This window comes from Halichoerus grypus, chromosome 10 (genome assembly GCF_964656455.1).
Source record: "Halichoerus grypus chromosome 10, mHalGry1.hap1.1, whole genome shotgun sequence".
In the NCBI taxonomy this organism is placed as follows: Eukaryota; Metazoa; Chordata; class Mammalia; order Carnivora; family Phocidae; genus Halichoerus; species Halichoerus grypus.
In genome coordinates this window covers 83,177,795-83,195,022 of record NC_135721.1, presented here as the reverse complement: position 1 = coordinate 83,195,022, position 17,228 = coordinate 83,177,795, and the positions used below count along the sequence as shown (strand labels likewise).

Sequence of the window (17,228 nt, the reverse complement as noted above, 5' to 3'; positions counted from 1 at the left end):
CTGTGCATAATAAGGACTTTGTGCGTCTCAGTATTTTTTTAGATCGAAAGGAAACTTTCCCACTTTCCCTGCCTTTGGCTTCAGTTATTTGAAATGGCAAATGTTATTACAATTCCATCATGGAAATATGCTTAATAAACAGGAAAGGAGTTTTGAAGACCCACCACTGAGCATGAAAATTAACCATCCGGTTGCCAGTCCCTAGGTGTAGACAGTGTCTACGGATGGCATTTGGCAGGGGTCTCTTTGCAATGATTTTTCCTTATTACCATAACCAGGCGGCTGCTGTGAGATTTCTTATGTGTAACATCTATTTTTCTGATATCACACTTGAAATAAAAAACAGACACATATGAGGTGATCTTGTTTATACACAACCTGTGTGACCGCAGATTTGCTTTTAGAAGGCAACATTTATTCATTCATCAAATATTTATTGAGTATTTGATTTTATGGGGCAATAAAAAATGAGAACAAACAGATTGAGGAGCTCAAAAGCTTAAAATCTATTGGAGAAAAGAAAAATAAAGTACACAAATAAATTCAAGGTGGAATGGGGAAACATTCAGGGGGACCTGAGGGTTACAGAAATTCAAAGGAAAACATACTCCTGGTCCAAAAGGAAGAAGTAGGAGAGACCTCGTGGAGGACGTAGCATCTCGGCTTGGCCTTGAAGGGTGGGTGAGTGTGGTGGGTTAGAGATGGTCACAAATTCTTTGACATTCTCCCATTGAGAAATGGCGTCTTTGTCCCTCCCCCTGACAACTGATGGGTTCTGTGACTGTTTCGATCCATAGAAGATGGTGGCACACATTCATGTCACTTTTTAGGCCAAGACCTTAAGAGACTGGCAGCTCCATCTTCTTGTCGTTTGGAACAACTGATTTTGGAATAGTCTCTCTGGGAACCATGGGTCTCCCTGTACGAACCATCCTGAGATCCCCATGCTGGAGAGACCAGCACAGAAGCCACATGGAAGCACTTCAGATGACAATCTAAGCCAAGTCGCCCCCACTAAGCAGAGAACCCCACTAAGGTGCCAGACCCATGAGCACAGCTCTCCAGAACTGTCCAGAGCAGCCCATCTGCCAACTGAGCACTGTCAGGTGAGCTCCATCAACATAGTGTGAAGCAGAAGAACCACGCAGCTGAGCCCTGCAGGGACAGGTGACCAGCACAGAAGGGTTTTGATTAGCACAGATGAGGGCCTGATGGCATCCCAGAGAATGGGAATGTTGTAGGCAAAGCCATGAAGGTGTGAAGGTGAAGAGAATCTACTCAAGAATTTGAGTTTTGGGGAAATCAGAAAACTTAGAGAAAATATAAGGGACAAAAATAACTATTATCCATATTTTAAGGCTAAATAGAGTCTGAAGGTTATGTGTTGTGTTATATATTCTACAATCAATAGGGTGCCACTAAGATTCTATGTTTTTTAAACTTTTGATTATGGAAATTTATTAATATACACAGAAAATAATATTTTTTTTAAAGATTTTATTTATTTATTAGAATGAGATAGAGCATGAGAGGGGGGAGGGTCAAAGGGAGAAGCAGACTCCCCGCTGAGCAGGGAGCCCAATGCGGGACTCGATCCAGGGACTCCAGGATCATGACCTGAGCCGAAGGCAGTCGCTTAACCAACTGAGCCACCCAGGCACCCAGAAAATAGTATCTTGATCCTCTGTGACATCACCACTGCGGTTCAAGCCATGTCTAAGGGGTTTCCTAGCAAAAGAATTATCAATGTTTGCCAGTCTTTTTTCCTGAAATATTTTTAGGCAAATCCCATACATCAGATCATTTTATCCATAAATATTCCAGTAGGCAGTTCTAACATGTAAGGGCTTTAAAAAGTAACTATAAAACCATTTTCATGCCTAACAAAGTAACAGTCTTAATAAGACACCCATTCCATAATCAAATCTCTCCTATCAAATTTCCCATATTGTGTTCTTCCTCCAGAGTCAAGCTGGGTCCCACGCTGCATTCGGTTGATTTTTCTTTAAGGCTCTTGTAATAAACAGCAGTGGCGTGTCAGACGCTACCCTCTTTCCCGTGCTGTTTTGTTCTGGGCTCCTGGTACCCTCACCAAGTGATACCACTCAGCATGCTCTAGTAGAACCTTATTTCTTGTGAACTAGAAGAAAGAGAGGGAGGAAGTTGGTCAGGGCGGCATTTTGAGGTAGAGGGCACCGCAGCAGGGCTGTTTGAGGCCAGTCTGATGACGTACAATAATGAGGTGTAGGGGAGATGGGGACCCATCCCTAAGGAGGGTCCCTGAGCCCCGGGCCCAGTCTGCAGGGCGAGTAGAGAACACACAGAGACCCTGAGCGGAGGGGTCACAGGAAAGTTCTAGTAAAGGTAGCCTTTCTAACATTTCTCAGGCTCTGTACCTGTGACTTTCTGGTGTCAACATGCTAGATAATATTTCTCGAATTCCACAGAATCACAGAGGACACGTGATTTATGTGCATGGTTAGTACACACCACAGAAAGAACTGGAACCCAAAAGCCTGTGTTCTTCCCTGCTGTGCCAAATAGCAGAAAATAAGCCCCAGGGGCTGCTCTGGTAAATGTACGCTGTTGGGGGGCAGGGCACAGACTGAGGGAAACAGGCGAGTTTCGCCGAGAGCCCAGTGAGCTGAGCGTCTCAGAACGTACTCAAGAGCACCGTGGCCATCAGTACTCCCGAAGAGCCACTTCTTACAACACATGCAGACCCCTGGGCCCACCTGAGACAGACTGGATCAGAACTCCCGGGGATCTGACCCAGGAGTGTGCATTAACAGGCACCTTTGGATTCTTCGACCTAGTTTGAGAAACACTGGAATAAAGAATGGGACCAGCCATGCACTTGAACGGGATGACAAATTTAAGTAAACAGGGAGAAAAGGACTTTTCACAGTGTCTCGTATGTAGTTAGTATTCATATATACTGCCGAATAAACAAGTGGAAAGGAACTTTGGTATCAAGAACTGACATCGTGTCTCCAGCCAAAGCACCCGAGGTTAGCAGCCCCGGAGGAAGGCAGAGTCAGTGGCTCCTTGCCACCAAACACTGTTTATGAAAGGGGCGCTTTACCTCGTGGGGAACATGGAGACTTCCATCACCCCTGGGAACTTCTAATTGAAGAAGCTAAAGTAACAGCCACTGGGGCCCAATCCTTCCCAGCCAGCCCCCCTTCACAGCTGAACTACCCAAAGTTTGTGGGGGAGAGACGCAGAAATCCCACCAAGCAGGACCCGAGTAACCCTGGACCAGGCATGAGGGAACGGGAACAAAGGACTCAGTGGGATGGGTAGCTGCGAGAGCTGTGTGCTGTTTTATCAGTGCTGATAAGATGTTCCTACCAGTGTGGAAGGCAGACAAGAATATTGGAGCCGAAGACACTTCCCTCTGGAACATGGTCGAGGCGAAGGATGCCCAGTGAGCATTTTGAGAAATACACATTGAGACAGGATTGAACAGAATTGAACTGGATTCGATTGACAGTCATGAATCTGATGCTTTTGATAGCTCTTTTTATTAATATCTTCCTGTTGGTAACGATAAGTATTTATTTTGAGGGGTTTTTTTTCTTTTTAAGGAAATGAAAATAAAATCAATGAAATTTTGTGTTTTTTTAGAGAGAGCACGAGGGGGGAGGAGTGGTAGAGGAGAATGAGAGAGAGAACCCTCAAGCAGACTGCCCACTGAGCATGTAGCCCGACAAGGGGCTGGATCCCATGACCCGGAGACCATGACCCAACCGGAAATCAAGAGTTGGGCACCTAACCAACTGAGCCACCCAGGCGCCCCCTAAAATGTTTCTTAAAGACGATTGCTTCAAACTAAACTATCACGGCACATTACCTATGGGGTGGGGGGTGATGGGGAGGGGCCCCTGGCAGGTTGATAAAGTTGTTTCCTGATCATGATATCATATAGCTGATCTCCACACTTTTCTGGATTATGTTATATTTCACTACAAATTTTAGCCAAAGAGGCTGTCTCTTTGATTGGCAGAGATGGAGAAATTGGTCATAATTTGGGATGTGTAATGTCCCACTTATCCGGGAACCATAAAATCTTCTGGAAACCATTCTTGTTTTGCAAATAAACATGCTCATGTGTATCTGCTTGGTTAGAAGGTGTAAACTGAGCTTCCGTGTACTCTTCTGGCAATGTCTTCTCACCACCGCCCTCCCTGTGAAAGATGCTGCTATTTCCCGGTGCCCTGGGATGTTGGCTGGAGCAGTCTGGAGGTGGCACATGAATGAGCTCCCTGGGGAAAGGAATTGGAGCCTGATCTCAGGAAATGTTCTTCCCGCCTATGGCAATTATTTTAAAATAATTTTCTATAGGATCTTTGATCTGTCTTACCAATTCTACATCAGTGTTTGTTTTTAAATCAAAGTTCGTTTTTTTTTTTTTTTAAATACAGGCTCATAAAATATTAGGATTCAATATTCGCTTTGTCTTCAAATGCTACAATTGTATAAGCTGATTAAAGCAGACCTTTTTTTCCCCCTTGGAATCTTTGAATTAAGAGAAAATAAAATCACTGCTCTGCATTTTCAGCTGAAAACAGGAAGGGATGGGTGAGGGGAGGAAATGTAAGTCTGCATCCAAAAGACAGAAAAAGGAAATTGTCCAGGGACGTGGCCACTGACTGTCCTTCCTATGGCTACATGAATTCATTTCTGATCAGACCCTAGTTATGAGAGGAGAAGTTAAATGTTATATTAGAAGCAAATCCCGTTGGGGATTTGGAGCGTGGAGGGGATGATGTCCACAAGATAATTAACATCTCTAATGTATGTCCTAACAAATCCAAACAGAACACTGGCTTTGTATTTGCTTTGGTTTTCTTCCTGCTAATAAATGTCTCGTCCCTGGGCTAAAGTAAATCCATCACCTTTGTTACTGTGCTTTTTCTCCTTCTCCCTGATTTCTCTGGTCCTACAGTCCTTAGGTGTGTGACCCTCCCTTTCAGGCTCTCTCTGGCATAGGTCCTTGTGATTCTGTGACACACTTCACACTTTCTCTTCCCTCGGCCACCATCTGCCTCCCAGAGTTCAGAATTAAGGTGCTCCTTTCTCACTGCTTGCTGGGGAAAGCCAACTGCATCACAGGGAGAGCGAATCCTATGGCAGGATGGTAAACACTGACCACGGGAAGGTATAAAGAGTGAGAAACCAGCTGAAGAAAAGCAATCTAGCTGAGTTCAGAGCAGATCTTAGGTAGGAAGGGCCTCTAAAGGTAATGTGGCTTCATGGCCATCCTGTAAATGCAGGTGACCAGCTCGAGGTCGGTTGGGACAACTTTGGCTTAGTTTTCTCCACCATCCCACACTGCCCAGTTCGTGTGTCCTCCGTGTTGGGGCAGGCCTGGTACGGCGCTGGCACTTGGGCCGTCTCACTGGGCCTCCCTTTAGTGTCTTCTAAGTGTGCACACATTACGGGGCGTACAGAGGGGCCCATTTGTCCTGCGAACACCTACGGACTTCACCAGGTCCCTGGTTTCTGAAAGGTTTTTCTATCAGAGTAGTTTGGGGGGCGGGGTGCAGTTCTGAATCCAGACTATGGAGTCTTTCAAAATCTTACAAAACACAGCACCGCCAAAGGCATCTTTAAGCGCAGCGCCCGGAATGAAGGAAATTCCAAAGGCCGCTTGAGAAGCCAAGGCAGGAGCAGGGCCCCGCGCCCGGGAGCGAGCGGGATGGGGAGGAAGGGCGGCGTTAGCGTGGAGGGGAAAGGGGGGACAGCGAGCAGTCCGCGAGCCAGGCCGGCCCGAGGGGAAGGCAGGAGAGAAACCTGAGCTGGGCCCGGGTAGTCCATCTCCCCATCCCTTCCCCTGAGCCCGGCGTCGCGCGCGTCCGTGGCCTTGGAGCCGAGGGGCGGCGGTCGGGGTGAGGGGGGTGCAGGGGGCGCGGGGCTCGGTGGCGCTCCGAGCGGCCGCTTGGCCCGCGGCCCGTTGGCTCGGCGCCCGGCCGGCCGGTCCCGCCCCGGCTGGGATGTAGGGAGCGCCGGCCTGCCTGCGCCCCTGTCCCCCCTCGCCCAGTCCTCTCGCGCGGCGGCTCTCGGTGCGCGCGTCTCCCTCCTGCCCTCCCGCTGCAGCCATGGCCGCCTCCTCCGCGCGGCCCACCGTCCTGGCCCTGACCGCGCTGGCGCTGCTCCTGCTGCTGTGCCTGGGTCCAGGTAAGTGGGGCGACGGCAGGGTGCGGGGACGGAGATCGGTGATGGAGTGAGGGCGGAGGGACCCAACCCGAGCCCGGGCAAGTACCAAGGGGTGATAGGGGTCTTGGGTTTTGCACTTGCACAAGTGGGAGTGGCGTGCTTGGGTCCGCAGACAGAGTACTAGGGTCAAGGGCAGGGTCTCAGCCCTGCGTGGCCACCTTGGGAAAGAATGAGGGCCAAGGTCCGAAGGAGGGGCAAGAAGTGTTTTGGACCTAATACAAGGGGCAAGGGGGTAACGGGAGCTATCAGCGGTGGGGGCCCTCCAGGACTGAGGGAAACCCAAAAGCTTCATTATGGAGATGCCCTTCCAGGCAATTCCCTAACCAACTGAGTCAGGTTCCGGGTCTGCCAGACTGTGCCCAGGCCTCACATCCCAGATGGGGGAAATGCTCTTAAAGGAGAAATACTTAACCTTCTGTGCTTCGTGGAGCCCTCAAGCAATCGGTTGAAAGTTCCAGGTTTGTTCCCTATAAAATGAGCATATTCATACACATCCCCAAAATGAAGTAGTTTGGAGGGGGTGCAGGCATCTGAACCTTGGGGGTCCACAGACCCCACCTGACGGTTTTGTCCTGACTCTACTACCTTCCACTTGTAGGATCCTTTAGGGTTCACTAGTGGCCTCAGGCCTGCATGAGCACATTTGAGGCTCCCAGCTCTGAGAGGCATATGGTGATCCCAGATCTCCTGCTAAGGGCGGGGAGGCTTGAATCGCCTGCCCAAGACCAGGAGACTGGTACTCTTCCCCCTACAAAGCAGATGGCTAATGACCATGGAAGACACCCTTGATTGCTTTGCTTATTCAAAACAGGTATGGAAAAACAAACTCTTGGTGAAAGGGAGGGAGGAAGCCTGCCCTAGGAGCCCTGAGGCCAAAGCCCCAGGTCGCCAGAACAGCGGGGGACCTGTTCCAGTGGGGAGAATTGCTCTCCTTCTAAGTTACAACCACAGGAGAGGCTAATAAACTACGTGATTGATCTACCTCTCCTACTTTGTTCCTCCCATTTTCAGAAGCACGTCTGAATAAAAGGAGTGAGCACCTGCTATAAGCCATTCCTTTTCAGATTTGCATTTTATTTCATTCGTACCAAGAATGAGGTGAAAGGTGCCAGTTAAAATATTATCATCATTGAGCTGGAATGTGAAAGTTCTTATGACATAAAATGAAAATCTTTATACATCAAGTCCCACAGCTGGTTCCTTACGACACCCAAAAACACTTAATGGAGAAAATGATCATTGCTCCTTCTTGAGTAGTTTATTAATAGTTAGCCCCTTCAAAGGGGGGCATCTTGCAATTCTGCATCTGCTGGGAGATCTAATGTCAGGTTTAATAAATTCAGGAGTGCCTATTATCAGCCTAGAAGTAGTGACTGATGATATTGGGGTAAAAAACAAATCCATACTATAGGAAAAAGAATTCACAGCTATTCATTTGTTCATTTTTTTCTTCAAACAAATTTAGTGTGGTGTCTGATCACATGTATTAATATTTATCTATACTTCAGTGTGTAGTAATTGGCACAGTGGCAACATCAATAATTCATAATTTAGGATTTTTCTGTGCCTTTCCGTTGTACAGCCAAGATCTGGCGAGGCTTTCATTTCTTAGAACAGTAGTGACATATTTGCTGCTAGAAATTGCAACAAGATTGCAAATGCCTGAATCCAAAGTCTATTTCAACATCAGGCCATATTTCATTCATTTATTGTTAAGTGCTTTTACAGAGGCAAACAGATGGAGGGACGATACTTAATTCTGTGTGTGCCACGCTGTTGTTAGAGAGGGACCAGTGTTAAGATATTAATGAATGCTAATATCTGTGCCATGGAAAGTGTCTGTCTGCTTTGGCAAATGTGTTCATAGATTTCTTTATTGACTCTTAAGATTCGATGGGAAGTACAGCTTTAAGTGTAGTCCTACTCCACTCTAATTAAATAATCCTCTCAACAGGAGCCCCATCAGGTGCTTATCTCTGCTTATTTACTCTTGATGGGGAACTTCTTGGGGTGACTCACCCCATCTTTGGAGTGGCTGCCAAAGTGTTGGAAACCTTAGTTTATGCCCTAATCTATGGCCCAGGGGTGTTTCTGGAAACCATTTGCTGACTCATTTTTTTTCAAATTGTATTCCACTGTATCAGTTAACATAGTTTAAAATGTATGTATTATAAATATCCGTAGTCAAATCATTTGAAGGCTTGGTAAATTTTGAACAAATTTTGTACATTTTTAGTGAAAGTTACTAGTAATGCTTTACTGAGAAGTGCGATGTATTTTTATTTTTAATCCCCGTGCCCAGTTTTGGAGTTGAGAGGGTTGTTGGTAATAAATGTATGATGTACCAAAACAAAAAAAATTTCTGGTTCCTAGAGCTTCTTCCCAACCATGCTTCCTGGCTGATGTACCTACTCTAAAGGCAGTTGGGTAGTGCTCAAATTCAGATGCCTACAGAGAGCAAATAGGTGAAATGGCTCTTTATGGACCATGGGGCGTGCTGAGTGACTTGGGCCCAGAGGCATTCAAATTCAAAATTTTGTAAACAGTGGGTATGCTCTTCAAACATGTCTGCAGGTAAAGCTCAGCTGTGGGCAGCCAATTTGTGACCTTTGGCCACAAGTGTGGTTTTTTTCCCCCAAGTACATAGTATATTCTTTAAGCAGGGGGCAGTTCTTAATCTTATCTGGATCCCAAACCCTTTTGAAAGTCTGGCAAAAACTATGGCTCCTATTCCCAGAAAACTGTACCTTTGCAGATGCGAACACAGGCCTTGGGGTCTGTCCATGGATGGGAAGGTTAAGGACCTGCCTGAAAAGGTGGACACCAGCCCCTCCATCTTGGGGCCAGACCAGCTCCTTATACCTGAACATGCTCTGGAGGCCGGGCTTTTCTCCCGGGAGCTATGGATATCCCTTCACGGAACAAGCCTTGTACCTACACGTAGCACCTAAGGTTAGCAGAAGTGTCTGCCGGTCCTCACACCTGCTCACCAGGAAGAGGAGGGTGTCCTACCAGGCCAGGCATGTTATTTTCTATTCAAATGTTTAGGCTGCTTAGAAATACTTTCAGAACTGAATAAAAATCACAGCAACTGGTACCAATATGGCCTAGTTGCAAGAGGAGCCAGACGAGCTACAAAACTGGGCTGGATTTTTAAAGAGCTAAGGTGCATTCCTTGGCTTGTGGCAGCGTAACTTCTCGGCGCCTGCCCACCTCTGTCTTCACATGGCCACCTTCTCTGTACCCTCTCCCTCTCCTCCAAAGATCCCAGCCATCGGATTCAGAGCCCACCTTACATCCACTATGATATCACCTCCTTCACAGTTAACTGAGATTCTTGATTACGTCTGCAAATGCCCTCTTGTCAAACAAGTTCACATTCAGAGGTTCTGGGTGGATATGAATTTGGGGGGAACACTATTCCACTTACTATACCATGAAAAGGGAAAGTTTGCAGGAAGGTACACATGCCGGGTGGCCGGGCCTCATAATAAGACACAAGGGGCTGAAAGAACAATGTCATTTCTCCTAGGTATTGCTCAAATCCTAATGCTCCTGGTCAGCCACGGTCATTGTCACCAGTCTGAGCCATGAGCAGCCTGAATTGTTTTTCCTGCATGACAGGAAACGTGGCAAACAGCAAAACTGTGAAACCGCCAGGTTACCAGATCGAGATGGGGGCACGCGGGGATTTTTTTCCAACTCTGATTCTTGCGCTTGAGAAATTAAAGGGGGCCGTGCAACTCTGACACGATTTCTATGTCCATTCCATTAGGTGGCATAAGTGGGAATAAACTCAAGCTGCTGCTTCAAAAGCGGGAAGGTAAGGATACCCTGCATGGAGAAGGGCGGCATTCTTAACGGATCGCAGGGAAAGGCGATGTTGAGTGTGCTCCCTGGGGTCTTGTGTTTGGAACATCGGAAGCGTTTACTCCTTGAAAGGTTGGCAGATCTGAAGGGCTTACTCTGTGGGTATGTGTGTGGTATTTTATTAGGTAAATATTATTGCCGGTAAATGTTTGAAGATTGTTTTTCTGAAAGCTGTCAGTGTGGACCCCAAAATAAAAGAAACAGTGTTACTGTGTTAATTTAATGCTGTGTATTTTAGAACCATGATACCCTTTGGAGCAGATATCTAAATTTAGAGCATATCCTTTAGAGCACATAAAACATCCGTTAGTGAGGTAGACTCGGACTAGTACTGTTGTGGTACTCTATATCCAGTTAGCCCTTGGGGGCAGCGTGGAACAGAAAAAACTGTTTTGTGACTAACACCTGTTGTGAGAAAATACTCCTATGATGAATGTGGTAGCCAGCAGCAAAATGTTGTAGAAACAGAACAGGCTGGGAGCCACACACATCCTGGGCCCGCCACAATCAGGTAGATCTGTTGGACCAATTATGTTGTCTTGTGAAGGCCATCTTCCCTTGGAACTGTCATCTTTGCCTGTAAAATGAAGAAGTTGTTTATCTCTTGGAAATGAGGAGTGTGGCCACATTTCTGATATAGACCTTTGATCCCTTATTCTTCCCTCCCCGCCTCCCCATCCAGTTGAAAGGGGATTCTGGCCAGCTCAGTCTGCTCCCTGACCTTGTGGAGCTCCCTAGTGCTATTCACATGCTTCCCAGTCAGCCCTCCAGAGATCCCCCAGATGCTGGGCACTTGGGGCCCCTCGCAGGGGCAGGGGGCTCCTGAGGGAGCTCCCAGCATCTTTCTCAGCATTTCCAGCCACCCACCAGGCCCTGGCCAATCCCCGATCTCTGTGCCGGGTAGCCCGCTCCTCCAGGACACCCGGGGTGATGGAAGTTCTCAAATGGCCAGCCTGTCAGAGGTGGGAGAGAGCAGACCACCAAGATAATCACGAGTCCTGGTGTACATTCTCAGCTTTTATTCAAGTCAAGCCTAGAAACACATATTGAGCACCTACTATGTACAAAAGAGTAGTAACAGGCCCTGAGAGAGACACAGATGAACAGGAAGTGAGGAAACACATCCACTGCTATTTATCCATGTGACCCAAGGAACACACCGAACACTTCACTCCCATCATCCTTTGCGGCCTTCATAACAAGGGACTGCCAGTCCAGTTTTATAGATGAGGGGGCCGAGAGCAGGGGCAGACGCAGGGACACAGCTGCTTCCCCTGAGCACAGCCCGCAGAAGTGGTGGCTTTTAAACAGTTGAGACCACAATGGGAAGACGTTGTTAAAGAAGCTGAGTGTTAAAGCAAGGGCCAGTACCTGTCAAGACTCGGTTGAATCGTCGATGATGTGTGAGGCCCGCAGAGGGTGGCCCAAGGTGGCCCGGTCTGCTCCGGCTCTCCAGGGTGTGAGCTTGCTATACTGCCGAGCTGGGCCTGAGCTCATTGTTCCAGCACTTTTTTCCTCGTGGTCTCCTAAGCAAGCACAGCACTCTCTGGCTTGCACGTGCAAGGAACATATACTTGTGTGGCCTTAGACATCCAGTTGCTTCCTAAATGCTTAAGGGGTATGCCACCAGGCCCTGTCTGAGGCCTGGGGTCTAGGCCTGGTGAGTCGCTGCTGAGGACGGGCTACATCTTGTTTCTCCCCTGTGCCCTAGAAGTTGGGGGCTAACCTGCGCCCCTTGATATGGCTGCACCCAGATGGACGGCTTACTACCGAGGGGCATGGAGACTGATGACAGGCGGCTGTATTTTATCACATGTGATGTAAGAGTGAAAATCAAAGCCATGTTAGGCAGGGTGAGCTTGGGGTGCGGGATATATACTAGTGATTCGCCCTGATAAGAAAAGAACTCATGCTTTGTGCTTTGGGGGGTGGGGAATTGATCCTTTTAGCACCTGCTCCGGCTAAGACTAAAGTAGCAGTGGACGAGAGTAAGGCCAAAGAATTCTTGAACAGCCTGAGGCGCCAGAAGCGGCAGCTGTGGGACCGGACTCGGCCGGAGGTCCAGCAATGGTACCAGCAGTTCCTCTACATGGGTTTCGACGAAGCGGTGGGTAGTTCCTCCCGCCGGAGGCCTGGCTCCCCCCACAGCGGTGTGGTGGGGGCAGAGGCTTGGCTCGGGGAAACAGGGCACAGAAAATTAGCCTTCGGAATTCACTCCAAAAAGGATGAGCCCCATGATAGGCCAAGTGCTACCCAGGCGTTGGATAACATCTCCATCGGGATACAGGGACATCAGCTGGAATTTTTCATCAGACCACATGCAAATGGGAATCTCTCCCAACATGACTGGGAAGCGGAATCCCAGAGAAAATGGCCGGGGCTTAAATTCATCCCAGAATCCCATGTAACTTATCTGCACAGTTTTGCCTGGGTGTCTTTAAAATAACTCACAATGGGGGCACCTGGGTGGCTCAGTCGGTTAAGTGTCTGCCTTCAGCTTAGGTCATGATCCCAGGGTCCTGGTATCGAGTCCTGCATCGGGCTCTCTGCTCAGCGGGGAACCTGCTTCTCCTCTCCCTCTGCCTGCCGCTCTGCCTACTTATTCTCTCTCTCAAATAAATAAATAAATAAATAAAATCTTTAAAAAAAAAAACTGACAACCTGTCCAAAACACATTTGCGGCTTTACCTCCCCAAAATGTCAGAAACAACAAGATCGAAGCAAAGACCCGTGAGGATAATGGGAAGAGACGAAAAGTGACTTTTTAAAGAAAGATGGGTCTTTGCAGATGTTTTCAGGAAAATCTGGCAATGCATTTTCAGGAAAAGATGGGTCCATTCCATTCATGTGTCCAGGCAGGGAGGTGAGTGGATGTATTCACTAAGTCAAGGAAAAAGAATGTTTACAATCACAGACTGTAGCTGGGGGCAGAGTTAAGGTCTCAGATTCCCATGCATAGACACAAGTGTACAGAGTGACCAGCAGGGCAGCGCTAGCAGGAGTGCTGTATTGGAGGCTTGGCGGCGGCCTGGAGAACGCTCAGCCTGCCACCCCAGCCAGAAGGGGGACGGGGACAGATGAAGGGCAGTATCTCCAAGAGGGGGCAACTGGAGAAGTACTTCTCCAAATGGCCCAAGATTTATACTGTGAGTAGAGGATGTATAAGACATCGCAATAGATGAAAAACAAAAACTCTTTAGAAGCCTCATTTTTAATGGCTGTATAAAATGCAGTCGTGTGGTTGGATTATAATTTCCTTCCCATTCCCAACCATTGGATATATTGGTTATTCTCTAATTATCTTTTTGCTACTTAAGTAAAATTTTTTTTCCTGTGCAAAAAGCTAAACACATACATTCAGACTCTGCCAGGTAGGATTCTAAGCACTTGTATGAATGAACTTACTTACAGTCGCAACAACCCAAATGACAGGTACTGTGATTTGCATCTTTGTGTGTAGTTTGTTCCGTACTTGGTATTGCATTCTTCCCAGGGGAGTTGCGGAGGCAAAAGGTAGAATCACTTGCGGGTCTTTGGGCACTGTCAGATTGCACAATCCCAGAAGTCCTGTGCGAGAGCACCAGTTTTCTGGCATCTTCAGCATCACCTCGAATTCTCACTGAAAATTAAAAAAAACAAAAAAGTACTTGCTTGAACATGAAAATGGTATGTCCTTGTAGTAATTTGCATTTCTTTGATGCAGTCCATGAAAATGGGTATTAAGAGTCTAATGTGGAGAAATGGCTAAAATAATGACTGGTGACAAAACCAGAATAAAGGTGAGGATCCATAAGATTATAACTAAATATTCACAGAAAAGAGACACCTGGGTAGCTCAGTCAGTTAAGGGTCTGCCTTCAGCTCAGGTCATGATCTCAGAGTCCTGGGATCTAGTCCCGTATTGGGCTCCCTGCTCAGTGAGGAGCCTGCTTCTCCCTCTCCCTCTGCCCCTGCTTGTGCTCTCTCTGTCAAATAAATAAATAAAAATTAAAAAAATAAATAAATATTCCCAGAAGAGACTAGAAGGAAATACATCAAAATGTCAGTTGTGGTTGTCTCTGGCAGTGGAGTTATGATCCCCCTTTTTCTCTGTCCCACTCCCACGTATCGATTTGTAGAGTATGAGTCTGTGTTATTTCTGTACTCACAAAACATTTCTTTAATTTCTTGAAAACCTTGATGTTTCAAGGTCTGAGGTTTGCCAAAACTTCAAACACGATTATAAAATGCAAAAAACCAAGGAGAAAAATGATTTCACGATGGGAAAAGCTCCGGTGTTGTGGGGAAAGCAAACATTCTCGCTTTCATGGCAGAGGCGGAGGGCGGGCTGAGCAGATGCCAGAGCCCCTGGGGCTCAGCAAACAGAGGAGGGGCCGAGTGGTGCTCACCAGCATGGTACAGGCTGACGACTGCTCACCCGAAGTGGGTGGCCACAGAGAACACCATCATGGGCGAGACTGGGCCTTCCAGCCTCAGGGAGTGCTCAAATACCCATGTTCACTGGCAGTCTTATTAAATAGATTCCTGCGACCCAACCACCGGAAAATTCCATCCAGGCAGCATGGAGGGGTGCCTGAGAACTTGCACTTTTAGCATCGTTAGAGATTTGGATGCGGTGGTGCACTGGCCACACTTTGAGAAAAATTGGACCCAAACTTTTAGATACCCTGCAACCCCCCTAGGTCATCCCTCTCTTGTCCCCGCCTTTTTGGCCTCACACCAAACCTCTCCCCAAGTTGTCAGCATCAACACATGTGAGCGCCCATCTACATTCATCTTGCACTTTCGCTACCGACAAAGAATTAGTCTTTCCTTTAAGAGACGCATCGATAGCAAAGACCAGTTACCCCAGCTGTAAACTTGAAAGTCCTTCTATTCTTCTCACTCCTTCAGTTCTTCCCCTCCCTTTTATTCCTGCTAACTGCAACTGTCTCTTTTCATGTGTCTCTCAGCAACTGTAGGCTTCATGAAGGCAGGGAATCTGTCCTACTTGCTTGGGGTGGCCCTTCAGTGCCCGGCACAGGGCTGACAGGCTGGGCCCATGGAATCAGCGTTTGTGGAATGAGTAAGTGCAGCCACAAGTTCTAGCCAAACCACGGGTATAAAAGGGTCACCATTGCAAGTCCCTGTGGCTCTACCAGGGTGGTGGTTGATTTCATTTATCAAGCATCTACTCTGTGCACTAGGGCCAGGCACAGGACAGGACAAGGAGAGAAGGCAATGTCTGTAAGATGTGTGCAGTGCCTGGGGGTCAGGCCAAGCTATCGCTATCTTTGGGAGATGCCCATTTTATTTCCCAAAAAAGAGAAAAATGTTTGAGTGTCGGGTATATTGAGAACTCATAGGGCAGAAGTTTTCAAGGGCTTCATGTGTACTCCTTTGGGGACAATGGCTTTTATCAGTACTCTTTAGCTGGCTGTGTTGACCTCTGAGCACAGAATACCATCATGACAGGCGATTCTTGGGAAAAGTTGTTAATCACTGAGGAAAAGCCATCACAGAGAAAAGCCAGGGATAAGATGTGGTCGAGGGGGAGTGTGTGTCCTTAAATCCGTTCTCTATTTTTCTCTTTTTCTCCAGAAATTTGAAGATGACATCACTTACTGGCTAAACCGAGGTCGGAATGGGCACGACTACTATGATTACTATCAGCGTCACTATGACGAGGACACAGCGATTGGTCCCCGGAGTCCCCACAGCTTCAGGCACGGAGCCAGCGTCAACTACGATGACTACTGATCATCACTTCACGCTCCGTGCACCAGCACCGGAAGTGACCCCTTCACTGCCTCGCACCATGTGGCTTCTGCTGGGCTTGACTTCCGCAGATCTTTTCTACCCCCTTTCTGTGACCAGGAAGGAAGAGTTAAAGCAAAGATCAATGCCTTTTGATATTTCATGCAAGAACCTAACAATGCATTCCATTAAAAAATAGAAATAAAAGCATTTTGTTAAAAACAAAAGTCTCAGGATTTCATTTGGATGGAAAGTAAGCTGGCCACAGTTTTCATTCCCTGGATTTTCTCCAAGTTGAAGCCTCCTCTGAGAGGCAGCTCTCTGTCACCGGTACCCTGCCTGGAATCCTAGCCGCCCCCTGGGCAGACCATGGGACTGAGCAGGGGTCTGCAGTTTGTTAAAATTCTGCCCACTCGAAATGCAAGAGAGGAAACCAGCAAGAGAATCTGGTCAAAAATTATTTAAGGTTACAGACATGGTTTGGAGTATTCTAATCACTGTACAGGTGTTTGAGACCTTCTGGGCCCCAGGCCCTGAGTGAGAACTGGGCCATTTTAATATGATCATGCAGGGAATGAAGGGTAATAGGAAAAGAGCTAAAGTTTGTGTGAATTCAAGGCCTCACTTGTCTTAAAAAAAGTAAAGCTTCGCCAATGAATTCAAGAAATATTTAAGAATATACTTCACGGGGGCACCTGGGTGGCTCAGTTGTTAAGCGTCTGCCTTCGGCTCAGGTCATGATCCCAGGGTCCTGGGGTCGAGCCCCGCATGGGGCTCCCTGCTCAGCAGGAAGCCTGCTTCTCCGTCTCCCACTCCCCCTGCTTGTGTTCCCTCTCTCGCTGTGTCTCTGTCAAATAAATAAAATATTAAAAAAAAAAAAGAATATACTTCATGTAGTATTTAAACAACCTGAGGGGATGAAAGAGAAAAGTGGTGTGGGGGTGGGGAGAGGGAGGGAGGGAGGGATGGGAGGGAGGGGAGGGGTGGTGGGCTCCTGAGGCGTTTTTGCTGGAGGGAGTCTGGTCACAGCCTGTGTGATGCCCACAGAGCTGCGGGGGAGGGCAGGGAGCACTCAAAATGGCTCTTACACTTTTGTGGGTCACAGACCCCTCTGACAGTCTAATGGAAGCTTTTTGTTCTTTCTCCAAAAAAATGATAGTTTTGTATATAGTCCCTGAAACACATCTCCATTCACAAATCATGAGTAATTAAAAAAAAAAAAAAAAGCCAGCTTAGTCGCAAGTACTGACTCCGGGAGACTGGTGTTTATGGACACTCATCACATCTGCATAGGAAGGTAATTTTGTTTCTTCCTTTGACATCCTTACAATTTTTAAAAATTTTTGTAAAATATTCATAGCATAAAATTTACCATTTTTACCATTTTTAGGTGTATAGTT

At 47.3% G+C, this 17,228-nt stretch overlaps 1 protein-coding gene across 1 annotated transcript; it reads left to right on the top strand.

The window, feature by feature from the left end:
• Positions 1-5,949: 5,949 nt before the first annotated feature.
• Positions 5,950-16,055, top strand: ECRG4 (ECRG4 augurin precursor). The gene is made up of 4 exons (XM_036113465.2): positions 5,950-6,183; positions 9,998-10,045; positions 12,042-12,199; positions 15,673-16,055. Exons 1-4 carry the CDS (start codon positions 6,105-6,107, stop codon positions 15,829-15,831), a joined length of 444 nt encoding a protein of 147 aa, XP_035969358.1. The 5' UTR covers positions 5,950-6,104; the 3' UTR covers positions 15,832-16,055.
• Positions 16,056-17,228: the final 1,173 nt, after the last annotated feature.